Genomic DNA, 16,692 nt, shown 5'->3' with positions numbered 1-16,692 from the left:
TAGTTCCTATTCGTGTGCTTCAGTCTTACCCTTTCACGTTAGAGACTTTCTTACGTATTTGGTTGTTCTTGGCAATCTGCTCATATTTAAGAGTGAAGCAAAGAAAGCCGATTATAAGCTTTGTGTGCATACAGGAAGAACGTCACTTGGGTGGGCTTCACTCTAGGGTGATAAAGGGGCCTTTTCATTTGAGACCTACAAAATTTTGATATCTATAATTCTAACTTCTCTGATTAGTTATTTTTCCCAGAGAAAAAATCCTCCAACCTTCTGTTTGTTGAGCTATTTCATGACTGTGTTGAGAGCCAAGAAAGGCAGGAGGGACTAGAGATCTCATGGTTCAGAATGCTGAATTGCATTGAGTTGCCCTGTTTTCAGTATGGTGCCACACCTCCATCTTTCACCATCTCTGCTGCCTGTGAGTTCACAGCTCTCTGTCTTAATTTCTGCAGAAAATATAATTTCTGCAGAAAATAAGGTACTCAGTTGCTGCCAGGGTGGGGTTGGAGAGAAGTAGTTCCTGAACATGGTTGAGAGAGAGGCTCTGAAAATTCATCTGCCCCTTATACAAATTTTTAAATAAGCCTCTTATTTTTAACTCCACCCACACTACACCTTCAAAGTCCTTAGTACATTCTTTTCTGAACTTTTCTGAACTTTTCTGATGATTTGAAACAAAATTGGCTTTTGTCTTGATTTCTACCATCACTGTATCACCAACTGCAAATTTAAGTGCCAGCTTTCTTCACTCTCTCGAAGTCTGTTATCACTGTTTCCTCCCTTTTTTGTGTGTCTTTGTGAACAATACAATTTTTAAATTTCTTTACAAATATTTTATTAGGTTTTCAGGAGGAAGCATAGATGAAGTGTATATTCAATAACCACGTTCAACTGGAATCTCTGTAATCACATATTTTAGTATATATTTGCTTAATGTTGGTCTTTGTAGGAAAGTTCCAGGACAGGGACTATATCTCTTTGTTTTTCCTTCTAGCTACTGTATCGAGCACAGTTTGTTGAACGAATGAAACAATTTGTATGAACATCTGCTGAACATTTGACAACTCTAGCAGTGTGTCTGATTTTCTTTTGTTTCCTCTAGCATGTTGTGTTTCTAATGAAATTTTTGTTGGCGTGGATGATCCCTGATGTTCCAAAAGATGTCGTGGAAAGAATCAAGCGAGAAAAGTTAATGACTGTCAAGATTCTCCATGACTTTGAGCTTAACAAACTAAAAGAGAACTTGCGAATGAATTCTAGTGATTTTGCCAAGCATCTCATTATTCAGGAAAACAAAGTACATCTGGCTAAATCAGCAACCTAATCAACATAACAAGTAAGCCGCTGGTTGCCTGTCTGGCTTCACAGTTTTCCCTGGGTTTGGGGCCAGAAGCTGTGTGTCAATTTTACCCTTTCTTCTTTTTTTCTTAACTCAAAGTTTTTGTACACTCATATAGAGGCCAACTTAGTGGAGGCTGGAAGAATACCACTTGTCTGCTTCATTGGCTGGGCCCTCCCCAGATATTGTTTTCTGGGGTTCTATAAATGATTGTTAAATGTATGTGTGAAATCAGAATATTGGAAGATCATGGGATGTTGCAGTTTAGAATTAAACACTAGATGTGAGCTGTCCCATCACCTTCCAGTGCAGCTGCACATTTTCATGGTCTTCATTCTATTGGGTTGTGTTATATCTCTGTCCCATCAAGAAAAGTGTTGGGACAAAAAGAAAAGAAGTGAAGAGGTCTATTGAGCCATATATATATCCTGCCATTTTAGACTATGCAGATGAAAAACCAATATCAGATGAGATAAGAAAACATACATATTAAAAATATTGGGTAAATATCATGGCAGGGGTTTGTTCCCAAAATCATCCTGAATAAGGTAAACTTCCATCAGAATTCCAGATAGTCCTTCCAGGTAAATACAAAATTGATTTTTCAAGAGACTGAACATTTGGGTTTCAGCAAAAGACTAACAACTAATTTCTTTAAATATAACATTTCAGAAACAGTAGTTTTAAGACTGGATTGTCTTATCTGGGAAACAGCATTAAGAAGGTATTAGATTGTTTCAGGTCTTTAAGTAAATGAAAGACATAGAGAAGTGAGTGTGTCTTCTTAGTATTTAATGAATGCAAGACAGTGTATATTGATTAATTTATTGACTTCAATCTAAAAAATCATTGAATTATTTTTAAAAATAATTTTTCTTCCACAACACCTATTTTGCATCATGAAGCCTGTTTGAGCATTAACTATTTGCATAGGTTAGGTACAAGTTGTTTATGAAATTCTATCTCGTTTAAAGCAGTCTCAAATCTTCTAATGAGTTTACAATTTTTTCTATTGATGCACTGCTGTACAATGCTCGGTGCCTTGCTCCTATGCCTTTGCCCCACAAGATGTGGTTGTACTGTTGATTTGATGCGATGTAACATCTCAGGTGTGAGCTTCTTTTAGAGAAATTGTTAGTTTAACATCAATCACAGAGCTTAACACCAAATATGGATCAACCAAGTAAGAATGAGGTGATGGATTTGATAGCCAAGTAAAGAAAATATATTCGTTGAATTATTTCTCTCATACTTAAGCCTGTGGCACATGTACCCCAGTTCTTGTTCTTCTTTCCCTTAAAAAATACTTAATATATATTTTAAACACTATAGAGAGATGTAGTTTAATTTTATAACATTTGAATCTCTAGTTTCAAATTACACTTCATTTTCAAAAGAATAGTGTTTTTTAATTGCACACAAAAGAAGAAACTTTATTACAAGATTTTTTAAAAAGTAGTGTTTCATTATTTGATCCTAATACGATTTTATAGAATTGCCAGTATTAAGTGTATGGCAGGTAGTATTAACTAACGGTCAGTATTAAGCATTTAGAACCGAGGATTATGAAATTATAAAACCATGAGACAGTTACCCCAGTATTGGCAGTAATTTATCATCCACTGGGTAGATTTTATGAACATTTTTGCATAATTTGAAATGATCTCATTATTGAAGAATGATTTCACATGTGGAGATTATTTTCTTTGAGAGGACCAGTTAGTGTTACTATGAAATTAGCCACAGATGCAGTATTTTTGCTTGTTAAAGCAAACTCTGTTACTATGATGTTGTACAGCTCATACTGCTTCCTTCCTGAGAGCTAATAAAAATAAGGAAGAGCATGGAAATCAGTTTCTCAGATATAAGGTTTAATTTTCATAGGTTAACAGTGTTTATAGAGCTAGACTGCAAGATAAATAAAGACAAGTTTAATTCACATGGTTATCTGTACATTGCAATCTTAAAACAAAACAACTCAAGTGGCGGGTTTCTAGGATGTACGGAGAAACTAGCAAGGGAAGAAATAGTTTTTAAGATAGGTAAATAGTTCCTATGATAGGTAGATATTTTCCTTTTAAAATGCTGACAAATACTTTCTATTCACATTTCAATTTTCTACCAAGAAGTTTCTCACATCTTAAAAGGAAATACAAGTATCTCTCACTTTCCTAAAAGCTTGATAAACAAAATCCGAAGCCAAATCGATTCAGGTAGATTTGTCTTGTCTAGTTAAACCCATTAGTTATTGTAAGAGGGCTGAGTTGAGCACCTGACTACCAGGTGTAAGTTGATATTTATCAGCATGGCAGATGTTTTTATAATTCAATCAAATCCATAGTTATTTTTTTCAGAAATGTTCCAGAAATCATTTGAGACTTTATTTGAAATAATATGTAGTACAAAATCAAAAAAAAAAAAATAACTCGTTTCAAATGTCATCTCAAATTTTCACCTTCATCAGTTTTTCTTTGCACAAAAGAAGCAGAATCCATTTCAAAACATTTCTTTTAGAGGAACCCATCAAGAAGAGGGGGGTGTCTTAATTAAATGGAATGCTATCTTATTTTTGCTGCCTCTCGTGACTCCTCTTGACTTTAACAGTCTTCTTTTAACTAAGCCATCAAGCAAATTATCAAGGAAAAGAAAAAGGAAAGAAGAAAATAAAGAAGAGGAGGGACAGAGGAAGGAGATAAGAGTTCCCTCCTTATGAACCTGTGTGTGCTCCTATGGGGAGAGAGGTGTTGTGAGGTGCATTGTGCAGCTGTGGATACTAAGAAGAATGTCTCTTTCCCAAACCATCTGATGAGGGTGAGAGAAAAGCCAAAGAAATTTCAGGTTGAAAACTATTATATGTCAAAAGTAAAACTTTGATTTCAAAGTGACTTTGTAGTGTCAGCTGCCATGTGTAGCCCTGGGTCTCTGTTGATTACTCCAGTTGAGGCTGAGGAATTTGTGCCACTGATTCAAAAGGTGAATATATTGTTGTGAAAGAACCTCTTTTGTTTTTAATCGTACCAGTTATTATGTTATCAAAGAATGTTATTAAGGAAAATAGCATTGCAAGAAGTACCATTGGTCAGGCTTAGATGTCTGCTCACATGAATCCCTGTTGCTGTTATGTTATTTTTTTTTTCTAGATGGTATTTTACTCCACTACTTTATGTGTAATAATTCAAGTATGTCAGTTATTCCAGGATTATGTAAAAATTCAGGAGAATATTAAAGCGTGGTTCAGTGTGTGTTAGATACCTGCTTCCCTCTCCTAAAACTGTTCGACTAGGTGTGTCTTTCCTATGAAAGATTATGTGCCATGGTGTTAACCAAGAAAACAAGTGCTTTCTTTTCTTCTCTTTCTTTCTTTCTTCCATTTTTTTTTTGCAAGGAGGGTGGTATGCAGGTACACAGGAAAAGTATCTCTTAAGTTACATATACATAAATTTTATAAATCTCAAGAGATTCAAATATGCACAATGAATAAAATAATAATTTTAAACTACATTTTGACATGAGCTCAGTTTATTCTTACAGTAAAATATTGATATACTTTTTCTGAATTTGAGTGTTCTAAGAGGTTTTGAGGTCATTTTTTGTTGTCTAGAAATATTAAAATGCATTACATATAACATGTTTAATTCACAAAATTACATGTTTGTCCCATTTAGAGATGCACATTCCTTGAAGAAAGAGTCTAGATGGTCCAGAAAAAATGGAGAAGGTGGTAATTTTTTGTTGTTTTGCCTTTTTATCTTTTCTACTTTGAGAGGTGATTAAAATGAACAGAAAGGCCCAAGGAGAAAAATAGTGTGTTGAGATATTTTCCAAAATTTTTTCTAGGTCCACCTTTCCCCAAAAGAAATCCACAACCAGCTTCCTTGGAATTGTCTGGGCCACTTGTGAGATATGCATATCCCTTGGTCCTATCCCATATCCCTAGGGACAGAGTTTCTGGGAGAGGAGCTTTAAAAACCTTCAGGGTTACTTTGGGGGGTGGGCTATAAGAATGATGAGAATTTCATAAAAATGACAAATTCCCTAGCCAGAAGTATTTTTTGTAATAACTCTCAAACATTTATTTATCATTCCAACCTATCAGAGAAATATGTAGACTCAGGATTTCCAAGTTTGTCAAACTGTTCTAATCCTGCAGTGTGTAGAAGTAATTGAAATCTTACACCCTCAGAGCCCTAAGCCTGTGTAGTTAAGAAAATAATTACATAAAATAACTATAGAAAATACTTTTTAAAAGACAGGAGATAAGATTAAATATTTGCTTTTACCAATATATTCAGGAAAATAAAACTGCATACTGGTGAGAAATTAAATGCATCACATTCTAAGTTTTAAAAATGCAAATAGATTCTCAGACAGGATATAATCAGGACAGCAAAAGTACTGTGAATATTGTAGAATAGAGGATTTGTTATAGAGATAGGCCTTTTGAAATTGTGGAAGGAACTGGGAAGTAATGGTCTGGGAGGGAGATTTTGGAGGGCCAGAAGGAAGGTACCATTTAGCTCTCCTGAAATGTCTCCATGTGTGGACACATTGGAGTGTGCACAAACATCAAGGTGCTGAAGTGAGACTAGGGAGGAAAGCTCAGGAAGAAGTCTGTGGAAAGCTGTGGCTCCTGTGTAGCTACTACTCTGAGCTTTCAGCCAAGCTTCACTCGGGGGCTCAGGGCCACTCCTGGGCAGAAAGATCTGGATGTAGAGTGGAAGAGAGTGTGGACAAGTAGAGCCCACTGGACCCCCTTCTGCGTGTCCCTCCCCATAACTGGCTTCAAAGACATTCAGAAAGAAATAGCTGTGGCTTCCCTTCTGTCTGCCTCTTTTGTAACTCTAACCTGACGCCATATAAGGATAAGACTTCTGGTAAATGCAGCTTCACCAAGTTGACAGAGCACAAACTACCATGTGGACAAAAAAATTTTAAATAAAAATAAATAAATTAAAATAAACTATTGGTCATTTGAACAATGTGATTAAAAAATAATCTTAATTTACCTTCATGAAATGTTGTACTCAATTACTGAAGAATAGGAATTTCTTTTCATGCAAATTCTAAACATTTGCAAAACCTGACCAAATACCAGGCCATTAAAAACAAACAAGCAAACCAAAATCCCCAGCAATTTCAGTGGGAAAAAATTGATCAGATAATTTTCTCCGTTCACAATAAAAATGAAACCAGAAAACAATAATAAAAAGATAACTAGGAAAATTATATTACAAATTTTGAAATAACTCATAGATCATAAAATGGAATTTAGAAAATAATTTCAGTTACATGGTATTGAAAATACTGTGTAGCTGAAATTTCATGGGTGCACTAAATACTTCTTGTGGGTGGTTTTTGGGGAAAATGTATAGCTTTTAATTAGGCTACTTACAAAGAACAAAGAAAAACAGTACGCATCAAAAGAAGAGAATAGCAATATAAATTTTTTAAGAAAAGGAAAAGGAAGAAAAAATCAATTTAAGAGGAAAAATTAATGAAAAGCATACAGAAAACATTATTCTTAACAGGAACATGTTAGACTCATCCTGTTTTTAATCAGCAACAAGAAATTACACTTCCATAATAAAATTCTGGGTTTTATTCAGACCACTGGACCCTGAGAACAGCTAGAAAATCTGGGTAAAATGTTTTACAAATTAATTGAAAACTTCAGAAAATTTCAAGGCAAAGGGGGACTTGCCTTACAGAACCAGTGTCTAGGAAAGAAAAAACAGCATGAGGGAGTTAAGGCGTTTATGGTGATTATTTCCTCTTGAGGAAATTGGAGATTCCAAAAGCAAAAATAATAGCTGAAAAGAAGAGAAGTTAAGCTGAACATTCGACAGACTTAGGGCTTAGGAAAAATAGTTAAGTTTAGGTTCTGCCAAGAATAAGTAGCCCTGGTAAAATTCCAGAGCTTTCTTTTGAAACATTCCATATAAGGACACAGAAAGGTTGAAAGTAACAGAATGGACAAAAGATATGCCAGGGAAACACTAAAGTAAATGAAATGAAATAAAACAGATTTATACATATATCAGAAAAAGAAGATTGTGAGGCAAGATGTAATATTAGAGATTTATATATTTTACAATGAAAAAATGGTAATTTAATCCAAAAATGGGTGGAAGACCTAAATAGACATTTCTCCAAAGAAAATATACAGATTGCCAACAAACACATGAAAGGATGCTCAACATCGCCAATCATGAGAGAAATGCAAATCAAAACCACAATGAGGTATCACCTCACACCCGTCAGAATGACCATGATCAAAAAATCTAGAAACAATAAATGCTGGAGAGGGTGTGGAGAAAAGGGAACCCTCTTGCACTGTTGGTGGGAATGTAAATTGATACAGCCACTATGGAGAACAGTATGGAGGTTCCTTAAAAAACTAAAAATAGAACTACCATATGACCCAGCAATCCCACTACTGGGCATATATCCTGAGAAAACCATAATTCAAAAAGAGACATGTACCACAATGTTCATTGCAGCACTATTTACAATAGCCAGGACATGGAAGCAACCTAAGTGTCCATCGACAGATGAATGGATAAAGAAGATGTGGCACATGTGCACAATGGAATATTACTCAGCCATAAAAAAGAAACGAAATTGAGTTATTTGTAGTGAGGTGGATGGACCTAGAGTCTGTCATACAGAGTGAAGTAAGTCAGAAAGAGAAAAACAAATACCGTATGCTAACACATATATATGGAATCTAAAAAAAACAGAAAAACAAAAAAAAAAAACTTGGTTCTGATGAACCTAGGGGCGGGAGAGGAATAAAGATGCAGATGTAGAGAAGAGACTTGAGGACACGGGGTGGGGGTGGGGGGCGGGGAAGGGAAGCTGGAACGAAGTGACAGAGTGGCATGGACATATATACACTACCAAGTGTAAAACAGATAGCTAGTGAGAAGCAGCCGCATAGCACAGGGAGATCAGCTCGATGCTTTGTGACCACCTAGAGGGGTGGGATAGGGAGGGTGGGAGGGAGACACAAGAGGGAGGAGATATGGGGATGTATGTATACATATAGCTGACTCACTTTGTTATACAGCAGAAACTAAACATTGTAAAGCAATTATACTCCAATAAAGATGTAAAAAAATGGTAATTCAAAAAGCATACATAACTTCTAAATGTGTGTTATCTAATAACACTTAGGAAAATATATTTTAAAATGTTGATAGAACTAAAAAGGATAGTAAATCCACAATTGTATTTGGAAATGTTTACATTAATAACTGATAGACTAAAGCAGAAAAAATGCAATAAGGATATAGAAGATTTAAACAATGCAATCAGTGTGACAACTGACAGATAAAATTACATCCAACAATGGCAAAACACACTCTTTTCAAGTGCACATGAACCAAAATGGAACATACCCTGAGCCATAAAGTGTACACAATTAATTTCAAAGGGCTGAAATCATTTAGTGTATGTTTTCTGACCATAGTGAATTAAACTAGACTTCAACAGAAAGATATTAGAAAAGCCTCCAAATGTTCAAAAATGAAGCAACACAGTTGTCAATGCCATATGGATCAGAGATGAAATCTCAGTGGATATTAGATAATACTTTAAAATGAAAATGAATGTTGATATTTCAAAATTTGTGGGAAGCAGCTAAATCACTGTTTTAGGAGTAATATATAGAGATCTTAATGCTATATTTTTTTAGAATAAATTATGAAAATCAGTTAAGCTGCTGTCTCAAATATATAGGGAGAAAATTAGCAAAATAAGCCCCAAGAACAGAGAAAAGAACAAATAATAAAAATATTATTAGAAATCAATGAAATAGCAAGCATACAATAGAGAAAATTAACAAAGACAAAAGTTGATTCTTTGAAAAAAATAACAAAATTGATAAACACCTAGCAAGAAATGATTAAGAGAAATCACAAAATCAGGAGAATATCTTCATGACTTGGGATAGGCAAAACAATAACCACTAAAGAAATAACAGATAAATTTAACTTCTTTAAAATTAAGAAATTATATTCAACAAAAGTACATTGAGTGTGAAAATATATGCCACAGATAAGATATTTCCAAAATAAAGAGCTTCAAAATTTACAAAGAAGTTCTGTATAAGTAAAATAAAGACTGACAGCCCAATTTTACAGGTGGGCAAAAGACTAACCAGACATTTCACAGAAGAGGTTATCCAAGTTGCCAATAAAATATGGAAAGGTAAACAGCATCGTTAGTTATAACAGAAATGCCGATTAGACCAGTACACCCCCCCACTAGAATGATAAATATGAAAGGACTGATAATACCAAGTGTTGGAAAGGAGAGGAGCAGGTGGAATTCTCATACATTGCTAATGAGACTGAAATTTTTTACTATGACTGAAAATTGTTTGGTATGAGCTACTAAATCTAAATATTAGTTCACCCTATGATGGAGCAATTCTTAAATACTTATTTCCACCAAAAGACATGTAAAGAATGTTCATAGCAGCTTTATTTATAATACTCCAAACTAGACACAATCTAAAAATCCAACTACAATATAATAATTTTGTTATAGTAATTAAAAAGAATACTAATAGTAATGAAAATGGACTACTCATGGATAAATTTCACAGAAAATAAAAGAAGGTCAATGAAAAGGAGTAGTCTTACATGTCCACATGTTTTTGATGTATATAGACTTTAAAAAGAGGAAAAAAACTAACCTATGATGTAAAAGTCAGAATTATGATTACTTTTGGGGGGAATTATCATTTGGGAGAACACATGAAGGAGATTCTTGAGGTGCTGAGAATGTTTTATATTTTCATTTGAGTTGTGGTTACACAGATGTATACGTAAGTGTAAATTCATCAAGCTGTACACTTACTTATTCACTGTACTCTACGTAAGTTATACATCAATAAAAAAGCATTGAAATTATAACCATGTAATAGAAGATACTTACAATATATATTTTTGACAAAGCCATAATCACAATATTTTTGAAAGCTGCTACAAATTTATGAGAAAGACAGCATGTTGTAAAAATGGTCAAGAGGCTTGAACACACACTTCAAAAAAGATTTCCAAATAGCCAATGATCACATGAAACATGAAAAAGTTCTCTACTTCATTAGCATGCTGGGGAATTAGTATTCAGACAATATCCCTCATGTACATAGAGGCAGAAATCCTCAAGAAAATCTTAGCAAATCAAATCCAACAATGTGTAAAAACAATTACACACCACGACCAGGTGAGATTTACTTCAGGTATGCTAGGCTGGTTCAACCTTCACAAATCAATTAAGGTAATGCATCATATCAACAAGCTAAAGAAGAGAAAATATCACACAATCATATCAGTAGATGCAGAAAAAGCATTTTACAAAATCCAACCCTTATTTATGATAAAAATTTTCAGTAAACTAGGAATAGAGGGGAGTTTTCCCAATTTGATAAACAATATCTACAAAAATTCTACAGCTAAAATCATACTTAATGATGAGAAACTTGAAACTTTTACACTAAGATCAGGAACAAGGTGAGGATTTCCCCTCTCACCACTGCTTTTCAACATCTTTCTGGAAGTACTAACTAATGCAATAAGACAAAAAAGAAACTAAAATGTATATAGATTGGGAAGGAAGAAATAAAACTATCTTTGTTCATACATGACATGATCACCTATGTAGAAAATATGACAGAATGGTGAAAGAAACCTGGAACTAATAAGCAATTATAGCTAGGTTGCAGGATACAAGGTTACTGTACAAAAGTCAGTCACTTTCCTATATACATAACAGGAATGAACAAATGAAAATCGAAATTGAAAACAAAATATCATTTACATTAGCACCCCCAAACTGAAATACTTAGGTATAAATCTAGCAAACCATACACCTATCTATATGAGGAAAACTACAAAACTCTGATGAAATCAAAGAACTTAATACACAGAGAGATTCCATATTCCTGGATAGGCAGACTCAATATTGTCAAGATTTCGTTTCTTCCTAATTTGATTTATAGATTCAATGCAATTCCAATCAAAATCCCAAGTTAATTATATATCAAATGTTGTTAATTCCAACAAGATATTTTGTGGATATGAACAAACTGATTTTTTTTAATTATATGGAAATGCAAAAATCCAGAATAGTCAACACAATATTGAAGAAGAAAAAACTTGAAGGACTGACACTACCCTCCTTCAAGACTTACTCTAAAACCATAATAATCAAGACAGTATGGTATTGGCAAAAGAACAAATAGATCAATGGAACAGAATAGAGGGTCCAGAAATAGAACTACCTACAAAAATATAGATAATTATTCTTCGACAAAGGAACAAATGCAGTACAATGCAACAAAGATAGTCTTTTCAATAAATGATGCTAAGACAACTGGACAACCACATGCAAAAAAAAGAAACAAAAACTATACACAGACCTTACAACCTTCACAAAAATTAACTCAAAATGGGTTGCAGACCAAAATGTAAAACACAAAACTATAAAACTTTTAGAAGATAATATAGAAAATCTAGATGACCTCGTGTTTGGTGATGACTTTTTAGATACAACACCAAAGGAACAATTCATGAAAGAATTGATAAGCTGAACTTCATTAAAATTAGAACTTCCTGCTCATGAAAGACATTGTCAAGAGATTGGAAAAGACAAGCCACAGACTGGGAGCAAAGATTTGCAAAAGACATATCTGACAAATGACTGCTATTCTTCACAGGAGGAGGAGAGAAGGTGGGCAGGAATAGCAACAGTAGCAGCAGGAGAATATGAGGGAAGCACAAATTTGAGCAATGTTTTCAACTCAAAATGGATGATGGAATCATTTTCAATGTTTAGGTATAATAATGGCGTTATTGCTATAATTTTGAGAGTACATATATTTTAGAGATGTATTCTAAATATTTGCGGGTGCAGTGACATGATGATTATATCCCTCGAAACAATCCTAGATTGGGGAGGGGAGTTTAAATTGGAGGAGACATAAACAAAACAAGATTTCCAGGTGCTAACATTTGTTGAAATTCAGTAATGGGGACATATGTGTTTTTAAGAGCTATTCTTTCTACTTTTGTATATGCCTGACATTTTTCACAGTAAACAGTTAAAAACAACAACAAGCTACACACTGTCTGACCAGCAATTTCACTCTAGGAATAGTTGTTACAGAGATACAAATTTGTGAACTACATATAGAAAAATGTATGTAGCAAGTTGACAGCTCAAGTCTATTCTATTCATTGTGGCATTGTCTGTAACAAACAAATATTGGTAATAACTTAAAAGTAATTAGTAAAGAAATGATTAAATAAGTTAACGTTATGGGATACAACACAATCCATTCACTAAAATCAGTGTGGAGATTTTACAAAACAGTCATCTGATTTGTGTACAGTTAAGCTCACAATTTAACTCACCCTAGAAACTGGGATAAGCAACAAAAATATTATGCTGTATTTTTTTTCTGTAATGACTCTATCTTGATCGCCACCTGCTGGTAGGCAGGGAGAAATATAATTTTTAACCGTTGCTAGGTTTCCAACTCTGTTAGATCCAAAGACATAAACAGTACTTTTAGGTGGGTCTCAGTAATTCCTGGATAAAAATGCTCAGTTTCTCAGAGAGCCTGTCTTCTGTCTTGTTTCTACTGTAAAGATGGTGTTCCAGTTTATTAGTGGAAGGAAGTGTGGCACGGGAGAAAGGTCTCTGGCCTCATGCTGATTTTGGTGTGTGTGCTGCTCTCTGCTGTTCTTTGGCAAAATAACCCTTGTCGGTCAGGTCACTGAGAGCCCTGCTGGCATCCTATGGCAATTGAACCTGTAGTATTTTCTAGTGACATCCTATGGCAAGTAAATCTGCAGTAGTGTCTTGGATAATACTCCTTGAGAAGAGCAACTATCTTCCACTTGCCAGCTCTATTCTCTTCCAGGTTTTGCTAGCTAAAAGCCCCTAGGTTTATGCCATGTCCCCCACCTTGCCCCTGGCCCAGTGGCCTGCTGCTTTCAGCCTCTGCTAGATAGGGCCCTGAGTCTTCCAAGTGCACTTAGTGGCAATGTCACAGGTTCTCAGCTTAGGATCCCCTATACACAAAAATTGAGGAAGCCTTGAGGAAGACGAGATGTTCCTTCTGATCAGACCCATCTACTTGTTATTATGCTGGACTGATCCATATTAATGTGAAGTCCTCTGTATAACTTCCTAGTTTCCTCCTAGAGACCCCACCCGGAATGGGGGCAATTACTCCCTGCTTTCAGTGTCCCCCCTGCTTATTGCAGAGACTGAAATAAGGATTTGGGTGAAGTACTATATTTAGGATGTGATTCCAGGGAGTGAGAAAGTGAGACAGAGAATAAAGCATGTGTTTATCAGTGGTTACCATTATGGGAAACTAGAGTTCAGTCTCACTGAGAGTCCTCAAAAACTGTGTAAAACAAAGCTCAGAATTATTACACTGAGGGATAAACAAGGTGGGGTCTTTATCCACCAATTCCCATCACTCACTGATTATGGGTTGCTTCTAGGAATTACTCTTATGAAATTCTACCTGCCCCACCAGGACAAGCACATTCCTGCAGCCAGAAAAACAAAATCATTCAGGTGAAGAGATGCAAGTACACAAATAATCTTTATGGAAATTGTCCACTGAAGCTGCAGGTAAACTTTAAGTCAGTGAAGAAAATGGTGGGGTACCAATGGCATCTGCTTACATGTCCTCATCTTACTAGGACATGTATTCCTCTCCGGACTGAAGCCTAGGAAGATGAAAATGAGATCCACATCCGACTAATATGCTTTTCTCCTTCTGACTTTGTCTTTCTTATCGCCATCCCCAAAGACACAAGCAGTGGCATTTCTCACTTGTCATACCTTGCTTCTTCCTAATTCTATATCCAGTCTTGCTGAAGTTTTTTGCTTTTGTTTTTGTTTTTGTTTTTTAATGGCAAACCGAAATTGTCTTCTCTATGAACGGGAAGAACTCCATGAATGAAACCTCTAAGTTTGGCTCTTGATTTGTCAAGTGGAAGTCAAATGATTTTTTTTGAAAAAAAAGCTTTATTGAGATACAAATATACAACATACAATTCAATCCTTTAGAGTGTACAATAGCTGTTAGTATATTCACAGATATATGTGATCATCATCACAATCAATTTTAGAACATTTTCATCACCTCAAAAAAATAACTCTGTACAATTTAGCTATCATCCTTTCCCTAGTCTTAAGCAACAACTACTCTACTTTCTAGCTCTGTGGATTTCCCTGTTTTAGGCATTTAATATGAATTGTATCACATAATATGTAGTCTTCCATAACTGGTTTATTTCACTTAGCATAATGATATAAAATTCATCTACTTTGTAGCATATACCAGTATTTTTTCCTTTTTATAGATAATATTCCATTGTGTGGATATATCATTTCATTTAACTGTTTGTCAGTTGATGAACATTTTGATGGTTTCCACCTTTTGGCTATTATGAATAATACTGATATAAACATTCATGCACAAGTTTTTGTGTATACCTGTTTTTCATTTTTCTTGGGTAAATACCTAGAAGTGGAATTGTTGGGTTATATGATAAATTAATGTTTAGTCACTTCGAAAAGTGAATTAAGTAAATACTTTTACTATATATAATGCCTGTATTTCAATATTATTAAACTCCTGCAAGATTCTATCATGGATCTTAGAAGCTGAATATTACCCTATACTTTCTCTTTACATTCTTTTTTGAATAAATCTTAATTACTCTAGTTGGACCAACATCTTGTTCTGACTAAGGTGAATATTGCAGATTTGAAAATGTGGATAAGTACACAAATAATTTTTGAAATATTATTCTCTTTACAAGTGTAAAAAATTATATGAGAGTTTGTATGAACCTATAAGTATCTTTGTAAGGATACACAGCAAACTGTCAACAGTAACTTCTAAAGAGTAGGATGAGGGAAATAGGGAAAACATACTTCCATTTTTAACTTTCTGACTTGGTTATTATATGAATTTTATTGCAATTAGTATATAATAAATAGATCTGTTTTTAAAGCCTAGGTGATATGAATGTGTAATGAAAATTAGTCAAAAAGTGATAAATCCAAATATTCCTCTTGGAAGGACTCATATATTTATTTTTTAAAAATTTTTATTGGCGTATAGTTGATTTACAATGTTGTGTTACTTTCTGCTGTACAACAAAGTGATTCAGTTATACATATACATATTTCCACTTTTTTTAGATTCTTTTACCATAAAGGTCATTACAGAGTATTGAGTAGAGTTCCCTGCGCTATACAGTAGGTCCTTATTAGTTATCTATTTTATATATAGTAGTATGTATATGTCAATCCCAATCCTCCAGTTTAATCCCTCCCGCTTTCCCCGCTGGTAACCATAAGATTGTTTTCTACATCTGTAACTCTATTTCTGCTTTGTAAATAAGTTCATTTTTACCATTTATTTAGATTCCACATATAAGTGATATCATACGAAGAACTCATATATTTAGATTTCATTAAGTGAACTCCTTGTAGTGTTAACATTAACTGACTTGGAGTTTTAATTTTTTTCCAGCTTTTTTGAGATACTATTGACATACAGCATATATGCTTGACGTGTACAACATGATGATTTTATACACATATATTGCAAAATGATTACCACAGTAAGTTTAATTAACACCGTTACCGTCTTATATAATTACCTTTTTTTGTGATGTTAATATTTGAAATCTACTCTCTTAACTTTCAAGTATATAAAACAATATTGTTAATTACAGCCACCATTCTGTACATTAGATCCCCAGAACTTATTCATTTTATAGCTGGAAATTTGTACCCTTTGACCATTTCCCCATTCCCCATACCCAAAGCCCCTGGCAACCACCATCCTACTCCCTATTTCTATGAGTTCGGCTTTTTTAGCTTCCACATATAAGTGAGGGCATACAGTATTTCTCTGTCTGTATTATTTAATTTAGCATAATGCCCTCAAGTTTCATCCATGTTGTTTCAAAAGGCAGAATTTTCTTCGTTTTAATGGCTGAATAATATTCCTTATATATATATACACATACCCTGTTTTATTGCACTTTGCTTATAGTTCTTCACCGATACTTTGGTTTTTATAAATTGAAGGTTTTTGGCAACCCTGTATCTAGCAAGTCTACTGATGACATTTTTCCAAAAGCATTTGCTCACTTTGTGTCTCTGTGTCACATTTTGGTAATTCTCACAATATTTCAAACTTTTTCATTATCATTATATTTTTTATGGTAATTTGTAATCAGAGATCTTTGATGTTGCTACTATGACCCACTGAAGGCTCAGATGATGGTTAACATTTCTTA

General features: G+C 34.3%; 1 protein-coding gene and 1 long non-coding RNA gene across 11 annotated transcripts in view; one reads left to right on the top strand and one right to left on the bottom strand.

The window, feature by feature from the left end:
• ANO5 (anoctamin 5) overlaps positions 1-4,838 on the top strand; it is a 100,484-nt gene extending 95,646 nt beyond the window's left edge. For 9 of the 10 annotated variants that reach the window (XM_082342419.1, XM_082342415.1, XM_082342418.1 and 6 more), the window contains one exon: positions 1,103-4,838. In XM_082342419.1, the coding sequence (XP_082198545.1) occupies positions 1,103-1,324 (222 nt within the window). In that variant the 3' untranslated portion in view covers positions 1,325-4,838. The remainder of the gene's footprint in view (positions 1-1,102) is intronic. The other variant, XM_082342412.1, reaches the window with a different exon arrangement.
• Positions 1-16,692, bottom strand: part of LOC309606032 — a 1,194,635-nt gene that overhangs the window by 551,931 nt on the left and 626,012 nt on the right. The gene's annotated exons all lie outside the window — the stretch shown is intronic.

The sequence above is a fragment of the Balaenoptera borealis genome (genome assembly GCF_965194805.1).
Source record: "Balaenoptera borealis genome assembly, chromosome: 11".
Classification (NCBI taxonomy): domain Eukaryota; kingdom Metazoa; phylum Chordata; class Mammalia; order Artiodactyla; family Balaenopteridae; genus Balaenoptera; species Balaenoptera borealis.
Note: the sequence above shows the minus strand (reverse complement) of the source record. Positions and strands in the feature narration are given on the sequence as shown.